The 13,597-nt window shown below is 36.7% G+C and overlaps 1 protein-coding gene across 9 annotated transcripts in view; it reads left to right on the top strand.

Moving 5' to 3' along the window:
- The first annotated feature begins 411 nt into the window (after positions 1–411).
- The window catches only part of gria1a (glutamate receptor, ionotropic, AMPA 1a), a 77,662-nt gene continuing 64,476 nt past the window's right edge, over positions 412–13,597 (top strand). For all 9 annotated transcript variants that reach the window (XR_009274107.1, XR_009274104.1, XR_009274108.1 and 6 more), the window contains exons 1-2: positions 412–719; positions 870–1,004. Coding sequence is in view for 4 of the 9 variants with exons in the window: in XM_058797411.1 (XP_058653394.1) it covers positions 638–719; positions 870–1,004 (217 nt within the window). In the remaining 5 variants the exon portion in view is untranslated. The remainder of the gene's footprint in view (positions 720–869; positions 1,005–13,597) is intronic.

Genomic DNA, 13,597 nt, shown 5'->3' with positions numbered 1-13,597 from the left:
TGTATTAACTGTTGTTTTTACTGAAGAACATACAGTACTTTAAAATGATGAAAATAATCACAGTTAATTATTTGAATCCCTCCTAGGTTTTGTTGAAAAAAAAAAATCGAAAACAAACAGATTCGCCGTCATTACAGGAGAAGAAACTAAAGGAAATATCCGAGCCCTGCGACAATATAGGACCTTGAAGTGACAAAGGTCTAAAACATAATTTCAAAGTATGCGCTGTTATAAGCCATCGAAAAAGACGCACACTTAGAGCGCGAGGAAAGACCGCTGTGTAATTCAGTCATACAGAGTAAGTACTTAATTGTGAACGTAAGAAAACAGTCCACGCACGGTGTTGCGCTGGAGTGGAATACGGTTATCAGAGTCCCTCACTCTCTCTCTCTTGCGCGCCCGCGGCTCTCAGAGGAAGTGCTGCTTGTGCTGAAGGAACGGCTGGGAGCGCAACACACAAGGACGCAGCGCGAGCGCGAGCGAGGACAACGCGCGCAAAGAGGTGCACCTGTAATCCACGCTGCTCACTCTCCGATGTGCGGATAGTGTGAGAGCATCCAGAAGAGATATTCTACACCACACGCATACCCATGCTTGGGATTTGGCTTTCTTTTTCTTCGCTAATGCAAAAGGAAATATGCAGCGAAGCCTCACACTGCTCTGCACCAGTTTTCTGGGATTGTGCTTCGGTTCCAGTTTCCCAAGTAATATCAACATAGGTGAGTGAATGACAAAAGTGAAGGATGGAGTGTGGAGTGATGCGTTATGAATAAAAACAAAAATAGGAAAAGAGTCATAATTATGGATTTAGTAATTTCACTTGTGCCTAGGTTGTTTTAATGTATTGTGGGATTTTTCTTCCCCCACAGGAGGGTTATTCCCAACCGAATCACACGAATATGAAGTGTTTCGGTTTGCGCTCTCGCATCACCAGGATATCCCTAAACTGGTACCTCAAGTGGATATGGTCAAAATGGGGAATAGCTTCTCCATGACATATGCTTGTGAGTACAACCTGTTTTTACAGTGTAGAGATAAATGTGTGGGGTGAATATCAACACACTGCAGCTGCTGTTCGCGTCTATCTGTTGCTCTGATGGCAGAATGATAAAATGAAGTCTGGATGTGAAAGTTTTTGTCTTCCTGTTGCGCATACCTCGTGGAGATAGAATCGATCTTATTTGTATTAAAGACTAATATACAATTTGACATCAAATGCGGCGCTTTTTGAATGTATTAGTGATATGTGATTCACAAGTGCAGAAAGTGCAGGGCTCAGACGCATAAATGCGTGTTACGCTGAATGCGCTTTATGCCTGTAATACATCGTTGGCCAGTAACATAATTATCAAGCTAAACACATTTTTGCACGACATTTTTTCTTAATTTCGTTTCACTACCGTGCGTGCAATTAATCTCAATTATGCGTCATGATGGACGCGCACGCTTTGTTGATGATATTGTGTTCTTAATCTGATCATTTGAATTAATAACAGTTTTTTGTGTAATATTTTGGGGGTTGTCGGTCAGTTATTTTGGGTCACTGGTCATTTTATGATTTAGTAGCTATGTAAGATATTTTTGTTTCTTGTCTCAAAGCGCGCAAAGTGTGGCAGCTTCCGTTGTACAGAACACAGGATCAAAGGCTGTGGAAAGAAGCAAGCCTTAATAGCCAATGAATTGATTAATCAATTACTTTCAAACTATTTAGGCTCATGTAGACTAGTCTAACAGCAACATTATAGTGAGGTTACAGATAGAGGATGTGAAATCTCTCTTTTTTAGTCTCTGTGTCATTGATTCCCAACAAGGGCTACTTGGGAAGATTTAAATTTTTGCTTTGCTAAAGATATAAAACAGAATTTTTACTTTTATTCATAAATAAATTCACTGTCTTTTTATAGCGTTTTTCATATTTGCATCTAGAAATGTTTCCAATACTTACTGATAATGTTATGTTTGAAAACGAATCAATGTAGTAGCGGCCACTTCAAATAAGGATAATGCTGAATGATGTCCAGTATAACACGTTTCTTGTTTAGTGCGATGAGGGAATTCTTGAGCCTTACTCATAGGAGAAAAAAGGTTGGGAAATCTCTATCAGACTTTTTCTAGGTCTCTTTTTTCTCACAAAAGCATCAAAGAATATAGAGAGAGAATAGATTTTTTTTTTTTTTTAAATATGACGCAAACTAGACACTTGAGTATGAAAATCAGTGTGAAGATGTCTTTCAGTTCTGTAGCATGTTTTAAATATTCTTTGTTCTGTAATACTACTGAGAGCACATCAAAGAAATGCACTTTAAATCTATGCATTCGTCTCCCCCAAGCTACCAATATTTCTTTTCTTGATGTGAATTTTGAGCTATGCATAGACCCTTCCACCTCATCCTCCTTTCATACATTCAGTGTGGTTCAAGACAGACCAATCATCCATCAGCAGCACCTCATGCCTTCTCTCTGGTCTTGAGGTAAACCCATCAGATGAAATGAATACAATTGCGAAATGGCCTTATTAAAAGATATTAGGATGCAGTTCCAAATACTAATGCAGAGGTTTCCCAACAGTGTAATTAAACTCCATTCAATGATTCTGTCAGAGCTGGAGGTGTGCTGTGGGATTTTTAATAGCGTGAAGAGACAAATCTGTCCCTCTATGAATTTCATGGTGTTCTCTCAGGTGGAAAATTCAGCATGCTCATTAGTCAATGATGTTCTTGCACTTTTTTCCTCACTGTCTTCAAGATAAGGCATGTGTTATTCACTGACCCATTATGAAACATATTTAAATGCGCCAGCAGATAATCGAAAGTCTCTTGTATCGCTCTGTGCTCCCGTCCTGATCTGTTCCGTAGTGAATGGGCAGCCCTTGCACAGCGAGCTGTGAGAGGAGTGCTGTGAAGGCCCCGACTCTGTGTAATGCTGAATGGCCTCTTGTGCCAGGAACTGAATGTGTGTCCGGAGACGCCTGAGGAAACTTACCCTCAGCTGCTCCCCCTCTGTGTGGGCTCAATCCTTAGAGCAAACCATCCCCATCAGCACCTGCTGGGCTCTGCCAGAGGGGGTTGAGTACACAGAAAAAAGAGGGCAGGATTGTTCTGGGGCAAAGGTTGATTAAATAAGAAGTGCTGTGGCACCTAGGAAAGCACATTTTTATTGATAATTGGAAAGAGTAATAAGAGCGCACTGAACCCTTATGTTCTGTTTGGGGCCTCAAAAACTTCGAGGCCTTAATAGCTAATGTTAAAGGGGTGGTTGATTGCGATTTCCCTTTTTTAACGTTAGTTAGTGGGTAATGTTGCTGTTTGAGCATAAACAAAATCTGCAAAGTTACGAAGCGGAAAGTTCAATGCAAACGGAGATGTCTTTTAAAATTCTGGCAGTTTAATGCCTACAAAAAACGACTGGTAAGGGACTACAACGAGTTACTTCCCGGGTCCGATACGTCATGAACCCAGATAAACCCCACCCCTGGGAACACACAGCATAGGAGGCGAGGCCATACTGTGCTGCTTTAGAGAAGAGGAAGAGAAAACTAGGGGTGCACATAAAAATCTATTCATATATGAATCGCGATTCTGTCTTCTAATGATACTAATGGATTCATAAGTTTCAAAATCATTTTAAAGCAGCTGTTCCTTGCGTCTCCCTGCTCTGCACACACTCTGCATCTCTCTCTCTCTCTCTTTCTCATTCAGATCGTCAGATCAGCTCCAACAAACTGTTCCAATTATACACTTATTTTCACATATCTATGAGAAGCGTTATACATGGACGTGCGTGCGGTTGCCGTGCTGTATTAAAGCTTAAATCAGGATAAAACCGTCTATTAAAAGCTAACTGAAGCAGTAGCACTTACAAATAACAGTGTATCTAAAAGTATGAACCAAAAAAAAAACCCACTTACCATTAAAAGCTGTGCTTGCACAGGTTCTGCGCGATCCTCTTCACTAATATCCTCTGCGTCTCATTCGGGCTCAAATTAATAAGCAATATAGATGACGCCATTGTTTACAATACAACTGGAGCACATGCCGCTGAGCTGAGGGGCGGGACGTTCAGACGTGCAGTAGAGGCGGTTTAGCAAATCACAACACACTGGACCAGCTAACCAATTAGAGCCCATCACGTATTTCTGAGGGATGGGCTTCATAAAACCAGGAAATAATCGGGCGTTTATCAGAGAAGGGACAGAGCGGTGTAGAATAAAGGTAAATTATGTGAAAAATAAACTAAGCATGAAGACATGTTTGACTGCACCCCATAAACACAATCAAGCCTAGAAAAAAAACAGTCAACCACCCCTTTAATAGGTTACACTTTACAGTAAGGTTTAGTTTGTTATCATTGGTTAACTAGGCCTACATTAGTAAACTAACAATAAACAATACTAATAAACTTTTAACATTTGTTAATGCACTGTGAACTACCATGAACACAGGGGCGTAAATTTCATCTAACAGTAGGGGGGGACAATACACATAAAATTTCTGAAGAGCAATTTTTGAAGGGGACACAAATAATACAGCCAAAATTGTACTTGTAAGGATAGATATGCGTACACAGCATGGACCATGTTTAAATATGAGTTCGGTTCACCACGGTCATATTATAATTATTATTTTCGTCATCTATAGTATTTTAGGTTTTGTCTGAAACCTAGTAACTTACTTCTCTTCGCATTAATTCAACCGCATTAAACCCACTGATCTGCCACTTAACATCATATTGAACGAAACCCAACACATAGGACTACAATATTATTACTACTACTATTAATATCAGTTCACACACAGGCTTGTCGCCATGTTAGTTGTAGTGGGTGACAAGCTACATATTAAGCTTGTTAACCTTATAATTGCTCATAGAAAAAACATCAAGGATATCATAAAATTGTCATGACTAATTTATTAATGATCCAGCATCATCTGTATTAAAGAGAAAGAACCATTTCACCCGATGTTTAAAGAGAATAAAATAGCCTTGACAGCCTACTTACACATAACTAACTTGCTCTCTCTCACCGGACTCGTGTGCGTGTATCGGTAAAGAAGGAAAGCAGGCAGTGGACCAAACCACTATGAGGCAAGGGAGGGGGGAATCAAAACATTTCTGAACTTAAAACGTTTTTTTTTCGTTTATTTTGTTTTACTAATCACACAATTATTTTAAGTATATGTCCATTATATTATTTTCAATACACAGAGTCGCTTGTAATGATATTTTTAGGGGGGACAAGCCTCAGATAGGGGGGGTCCTGCCCCCCCTGTCCCCCCCGGGATTTACGCCTATGCATGAACATGAATGTTTGTATTAAGTAAAGGTTAAAAATGCTGTAAAATATATCGCTAATATAGTTAGTTCGCTCAAAAATGAAAATTCTGTCATCACTTGTTCACCCTCATGTCGTTCTAAACCTGTATGAATTTATTTCTTCCATTTAAGTACAGAAGATGTTTTGAAGTGATTATTTAGTCAGCAACACTCTTTAAAATATCTAAAGAGAAGTGATAATAATAATATGCTCATTCTCCATTTAATGTGTTATGTTACTAATATTTAGGGTCTTAAAGAACCTTTATATAAAGCATGAATAAATGCAGTTAATTTAATTGTATTGTGTTGATATATTTAGTGTGTTTTAGTTACATTTATGAAAAGTGCACATTTACTTTATGGTAAAACAGTGGAATAAAGTTACAACATTTGCCTACTGGGATTTGATTTTGTAAGAGGATCTTAATAATGTGAAATTTATTTTTTAATGCTAAATAATTGAAGTTTCTGTATATAGAATCAGAATCAATCTCAACAGAACCTGAGGGCTAGCTTTTGTGATTTTAAGTTAGGCATATTGTGTGCACTACTATTGTTCATTAATATATTAAAACAGCATCAGTTGAATACAATAACTATTGATTTCCCAAAGACATGTTTGATTTAATTTCTGCTGCAGTCTGTGTTTTCACTGGCTGGATGGTAACTCTTATTACTTTAAGCTGAAGTAAATTTAGATATCATCTGTATGTAGAGAGTAATATTAATCAGATGCCTGATGGTAAACAAATAATTAAAATAGATGATTCATAAACCAGAGAGTGTTTTTTTTTTCCATTCACTCTCCAAGCCTTCCAAGTATAGACACGTTTTCACTTTCAATTTCAGAAGAATGCGTCTGTATAAAGGTGGAATGCAATTTATTCAATGACCCCCAGCCGTCTTGCTGACATTTGAAGTCCTCACAGCTAATGGTAGATTCCTTTATTTGATCCGTGAGCAGAATTAGAGCTGATCAATAGCCGGACCCCATGCAAAGACTCTACAATCAATATGAGATGTTCACCTATTCCTGCATGCAAAGACTCAAGAGCCCACTTAAAGATCTATGGGAGAGTGTGCATTCCATAAACCTCCAAGAAAGAAAGCCTTCAGGCCAGAGGAATATTATCACCCTTCAAGACCTGAATCGAGCATATTTACTGCTGCTATAATTTGATCTGCACTGAGTGAAGTCTCATAATATAATGCTCTAAATGAAACATCTGTTTGTTTGTTTTTTTCCTGCTCTGCTACTGTTGAAGAGTAGTATGTGTGTGTGTTTCCCTTTATTAGGTGTTTTACAATATGTAGTTTACACCTTCGCATCTGATGTGATTGCTCTTGGGAGACGGCTGTAAACATGTATCAGAGTATCTCAGAAAGCAGCAGCGGTTTCTGTCATAAGCCTGAAATGTCTTTCAGTGTTTTGCACTGAGAAGAAAATAATAACCCTCTGCATGTAGAAATGCGTACAGGCAGCCCGGTAGTGGATTTCTAGGATTGTGTCTGTTGGGGAAGTTTGCTCCGGGGTGTTGTGTTATTGTGTAACAGGAGACTGGAAGGGGGAAAGGGATCACCCTCAGTCACCACATCTCCCGGAGCAACAAGACCTCCAAATCCTGAATGAATAAATGATCTGGATGGGATTCCCTTAAGCAAGACATTCATTTAAAATGCCAAGAGGTTCAGTCCCTAAATTTCCACGGCAGAAAAGGTCTGAACAATCAATACAAATTGCAAAATAAACATTATAAATTCTGATTGGATGAGCCACATTAGAAGCCGCTGCACACCTGTGACCGCACATCAGTCGAATTCTGTATTACAGGTTGTGCTGTTTCTTGGCAACCATAAACAACCTACAGTTAGTCACTAAATCACTCCAATTATAATCAATGCGCTACAACAGGATCTCTAGCAGATGACACATTTCTTCAGTCGCATGGCACTGAAATTGTGTAAACACACCTTGTCAGCTTCTATGTTGCCTATGTATGTTGCATTATGTATCTTAACAGTCCCATATGGAGAAGGTTGCATTCTTTGCTTATTTTTGAATGAAATTTATGTTTTTATTTATCAAGCATGCATTAAAATGACAGTAAAGACATTTGTAATGTTAAGAAGATCAAATAAATGTTGTTCTTTTGGGCTTTATATTCATCAATGAATCTTGAAAAAAAAAAAAACATTTCAACATTGGTAACAATAAGAAAAGTTTCTTGAGCAGCAAATCAGCATATATGAATGATTTCTGAAGTATCATGTGACACTGAAGACTGGTGTAACCGCTGCTGAAAATTGATCTTTACATCACAAAAATAAATTACATTTAGAAAACAGTGATTTTAAATTGTAATAATACTTCACAAATATTAATAATATTGTTTACTGTGTTTTCAATCAAATACATGCAGCCTTGGTGAGCATAAGGGAATTCTCTGAGAAACTTAACAAATCTTACCAACCTCAAACGTTTGAACTCTCGTATTTATAAATTTATGAGAAATGATTTGTGATTTAGATGGAACCAGTGCTGGTCTGGATCTTCATCTCGAACTGGTAATTGTGAATTTTGCCCTGAAGCAAACACTAATGAAAACACCAGCCTTTCACGTTTTGGGCATTCACAACAATAATAGGGTGGTAATTGAGGCCAATCTGTGGAATTTATATATCTCCTGAGACCACATCCACATTTTTTCATGTCATTACATTGTTTAATGATTAATAGATATGCTCTGATGTGTTACTGAGGAATTTACAGATTAATTTAAATATAGACCATAAGATTTTTTTTGTTTGAAAAATTATATTTTATTCATATTTTATTCTATGTCCTCTGTAGAAAACACTAGGACTCAGTTTTTCTAAAAAATAAAATGGCATGAATATACATCAAAAAGGTAAAAACAATGGGATTTTTTGTTTTTAAATCACCAATCAATTTTTAGGTTTCAGGATTTTTATACTAAACTTTGTTCAAGGATGATTCTCAACTATGTTATAAAATATATAACAAAATGATTTGATATAGCAATTTGTTTTATGCAATATGTGTGTAAAAAAATTCCATAAACACTGTATCTAATTTATTAATGTGTTGCTGTTGGGACAGCATGTTGAAAAAAATAATGGGAGTAATAATTGGCAAGATTTTCATAATAATATCTAATATTTCATAAGAAAATTGATATATAATTTATTTTCCTATTCAATTGTTATGTCTCCAAAAATGCATAATAAACATGCTTTTAGTCCTGGTGTCCTCTACAGTGGACGTGTATGAAATGATGTCCTGTTTCATAACAGGAAGTCATATTTGGATTTGGAAACCCGTACCATTTTCCTGAGATGTTGCTTAGTGACAAACAATTTGAAAATTATTCAGATTTAAATGACAATTACAAAATATAATCATATTTCCATAAGGATGTAAAAGTTTTCACTAAATTAATTTTAGCCATCTTTAAAGACCTAGGAGAGGGTGTAGTCATGGTGAAATGTCCAAATATTTGATATCTCTAAAGAGCCCTGAATGTGCTCTGTACAGGACATCCAGACTTCAAACTGTGACATGTGAGGTCTTAGAGACTATCTAAAATCACTAAAATAGAATGTCCACTACAGAGGCAAAAACTCCATAGCTGGGTCTCAGGAGGATATGTTGGCTTTGTATCTCAGGTTTACTGTAGCTGTTGGTTTTTGTGAGAACTGTGAGAAAGGATCCAGCGAGGGATGTACTTCTCAACGAGGTAAAGAGAAGAGCTGTCATGTTCAGTCTGAGAGACGAACAGAGACTCCCTTGTCTCGCACAGTCCTTTACATTAATGAGAGACAAAGAGAGCATCACGTCTCCTCTTCCTCAAAAACATGACAAGTGTTACCGTGTTTTTTTTTTTTTATAAAACTAGAACAAAGAATTTAAAGGTGGTAAAACACTGAGGGAAGCTTTTGATTTTTGAGCTGGAAATGACAAATACAAGAATCAGTGTAACAGACTGAAGCATAAATTCAGTATGAAACAATCTTGCCTTGACATTGTTATCTAGTGCAAGAGACTCCACTGTCCCCATACCATCATACAGTGCCATGTTAAACAGTGGAAGGAGTCCAATTATGCTTCATTAGGAGGATGCCCCATATAGCCTGAGCTTCCTGTCTTAATGAGGACACATGCGTTCGTCTTGGCTGACATCACCATAGAGAAATTGAGAAGCGTTTTTTTTATTTATTTTAATCCCTGTAGGTTTTGGTGCTTGTGGAGATGTAATCGTAGGCTGTATTATCCATGTTAGGAAAATCTGACTCAGGTGTAGGGTTGAAAATCCAAAAATATGAATGAAACCGTTTATTGGACCTAATTAATCTGAATAAAGATTTTCTATGCAATTAAATTAAGCCTAAAAAGTGAACAAATTTAAAATTTATTAGATTATTGAAGGATCTTGTGACACTGAAGACTGGAGTAGTGATGATGAAAATTCAGTTGTGCCATCGCAGGAATAAATTAAATTAAAAAAAAAAAAACATTAACATAGAAAATGTCTGTTTAAAATTGAAGTAATATTTTAGTATTACTGTATTTTTGATCAAATAAATGCAGCCTTTGTGAGTCTACGATACTTGTAAAAATATCTACAAAAAAATTTACCAACCATAAACATTTGCATTCTTCCAGTGATATGGATGCAAAATTGCACTTAAAACACTTTAACAGACTAGCACTGCTATTGGTCTTATGCTACTGCATTTATTTTAGCTGAATTGTGAGCTTACTGTCTGAATTGAACATGATGAAAGAGAGAAGTCTTGGCTGCCAAGAAATAATAAACTGACCACACATCCTTCTTTTTCTATTACTACCTTAGAAGTTCAAAAAGAATCAAAATGGAATCAGAACCAGATTCCTTAAAATTCTAATACTTACTAAGATGTTTGTGTGTTTGTCGGTCAGCCTGCTGTCTCTTAAGATGTCTTGTGAATGGTCTGGTTTTCTCAATTATCAGCTTAATTAGGCATTAAGACGCTATTGTTCCTTTACACTGGTGAAACAAACTGTGGAAGACAAAGAAAGAGACCAGCCCTCTCTCTGACTTCAGCTGACATCTGCCTCTTTTATCCTTTGCAACTCTGCTTAAGCACAAGAGCTAATACGTGAAACTGATGCCCGTCGGAGGATGGTGCTTTTGTCCTTTCTGTGATGTCGAGGACACATACTGAGCCCAGCGGCCACAGGCTCACAGCACTATTAGCACTCTTTGAAAGTGTGACCGTTTTGTTCATCCCCTGCACACCAAGACTGAGTGTCAAGTTTTCTGGTCAGCCTGCCCTAACACTCTTCTGGCCTACTTAGTGCTCTGATCCTTGAGTTTAATATCCATTCGTACGAGAGGAAGGGTTCTCAGCTGGTAACGTATTATTGTGCTCACATGCATTAAGGGGTGTGTGTGTGTGTGTGTGTGTGTGTGTGCGTGTGTCTGAGAGAGTGAGATTGTGGATATATCCAAACAAGCTGTCTAAATGTAGAGCTGCAGAATGTGCCACAAATCATAGGAATAACGTTTTATCAATCAATACCACTATTTGGAAAATAGCTTGTTGCTGGAAAAGCTGCAGTTTGAAAGCAGCAGAGATACTGTCACACGATTGAAAAATGTAGTTAAGTTAATTGTGTTGCTATTTTTAATTAGTTGCTTCACATCACCTATGCACCACATCAACTATGCACCTCTAATACTCTAAAAATATACTACATTTGTAATGTCAAGTCATTTATATTTATATAGCACTTTTCACAAAGAAGCTTTAGAGAAAATCATGATGTTTATGTTTATAAAGTCATAGTATCTTCATGCCTTATAGTAATATAGCAGATTAGTGCTGGGCCGCAATGTAGTTTACATTTTGTGATGAAACAAACAATGAAGCAGTTAAGATTTCCTTTGCTGTATTTCTATCATGACAACTCTGGTAAGATTTTAGCATGGTGATGGTTATGACAATGTTAATGTATTTGGTCTTGGTGGAACAGATCTGCTACTTTGCTGCTGCTGAATTGCTGTTGCTGTTGATTATTGCCGGATGTTGTAGATTATTGCTGCTGCTGAAAGCTAGTACAGGAACTTGCTTCTGCCAATGCATATGGCGATACGGTGCTGTGAGTATTTAAGACATACCGCTGCTGCACAAATAGCATATAAAATAATCCATAGCAGATCTATACAGGTGGAGCTGAGGAAGGTGGAGGGTTTTAGAGGAACTCTGAAAGCGCGCTGCAAAATGCTCAATTGGATGCTAACCATCCCTTTAAATATAAAGCAGCAAGCTCATTGGCTGCATATGCAACATGAACCAATCAGCTTGTACCAGGTCGTTTAATGCTGTGAATATCATCAGTTACATTAAGACCCATCAGCCTGCGCCATCTAGAGTTTTATGAAAGAACTAGGCATATATTGCTTTACAGTGTATAGGTAACGTTATAAAGTATGTATGAATGTGGATCTAGGTTATAAAGTATGCAGATACTGTATATTACATATCCCACTTTTTATATAGAGGTATGCATTTATGTAGTTTACGTTTTGTGATGATATAAACAATGTCACAGCTGAGATTTACTATAAAATATGTATTATTTTACGTGAGTATACTGGATGTATTCAAGTAAAGTAGGATACTCTGCAATAATATTGTTTACTTTTTTTAAAGACTAGCGGTCTCTTTGTCACTTTGTTTTTCACTTTTTTGCTATTTATTTATTGCTATTTATTGAAAGAAATTAATGCTCTGCAATTATGCAGTAAATTGATTTAAAATAATAGTGAAGGCATTTATAATGTTACCATAGATTTCAATTTTAAATAAAAATGAACTGTTCTTTTGAAAATTTTATTCATCAAAGAATCCTGAAAAAAGCAAAAAGTCCACACAGTTTTCAACATTGATAATAATAATAATATAATAGTAATAACGTTTAATAATAAACTTGAGGATCAAATTGGCATATTTGATTGATTTCTGAAGGATCATGTGACACTGAAGACTGGAATAGTGGCTGCTGAAAATTCTGCTTTGCAACACATTAATAATTCGTGCACTGATTGGTTGGATACATGCTGGTTTGGCCACACAGTTGAGCCACCCGGTATGTGTGCCCATCACATTTGCCATTGAGGTAGATTTTCTTCTCTTCCATATTTATGTGATTCACACTCTCATGCTCAGGTTGTGCAGGTGACTCATTCTGAAGAAGTGAAATCTCATTTAGCCAGAGCAGCAGACTCTGCACCTGAGGGCTTCCACCCACCCAACACTGCACCACATTTGTTGCACTGAGAGCTTTTTGTGGCCTTGAGTATGAAGGACCTGTAACTCTAAATACCACTATTATTAAAGGCAGTCACAGTGTGGCTTGGTTTTTGTCATGCTGTTTTGAACACAATTAAATCTAAACAGAGACTATATGTACTGGACAGACAGACTTCATAGACCTGTAAGGAGATGGTTGTTGGAAATCGATAAAATGTGTTTGTGTGGCTTTTAAATAATGCTTTAGGGCCACAGCAGTAACTCTTAATGTCAGCCACCAACCAGGACAATTCAGTTGTTTTTATAAAATGACAAACATCACACTGAAGCTTAAACTGTCAATATTTTATTCTCTTTTATTGCATCAGACATGATGGACAAAATGAGATGCAGTACTTGGGCTATTTGTTGTGTGTGGTACTAGAAAAAAAAAAAAAAACATCTTTCTGAGGTCGCCGCTGGCTTTTGCTAAATTGGTTTGTTCTCCTGTTGCAGGAGTGATAACAGCCGTTTCAGCCCTAAGAGGCCTTGTCAGCAGACCGGTTTAGAACATGACTGCCGTTACACAACAAAAAGATTTCTCAGGATCCTCTTTTGCGCTTTCAGGGAAGAGCGGAAATTGTCCTGTTGCAGTGAAAATACATGAAACTTCAGGGTCATGTGAAAGTGTAGAGGTTCAAATAATTAATAGATTGTAAAAATAATTTTTATAATGTTTATTATAAATTAATTCTATGTTTTTCATAATATTTAGTCAAAAACATAGTAAGAAAAGACTATCGCAATTTCCCTTTAATGCCAACTTCAAAACATTATATAGCTAAAAATTTAAATATCAAATATTATGAAATATTACAGTATAATTTTTATATAATAATAATATTATATTTATAATAACACATTCTATAATATAATTGAAATATAATATAATTTAATTTAATAATTATTTATTTTATTAACTTAT

The sequence above is a fragment of the Onychostoma macrolepis genome, chromosome 14 (genome assembly GCF_012432095.1).
Source record: "Onychostoma macrolepis isolate SWU-2019 chromosome 14, ASM1243209v1, whole genome shotgun sequence".
Lineage (NCBI taxonomy): Eukaryota > Metazoa > Chordata > Actinopteri > Cypriniformes > Cyprinidae > Onychostoma > Onychostoma macrolepis.
The sequence above is the reverse complement of the archived record's forward strand: the minus strand, read 5'-3'. Positions and strand labels throughout refer to the sequence as shown.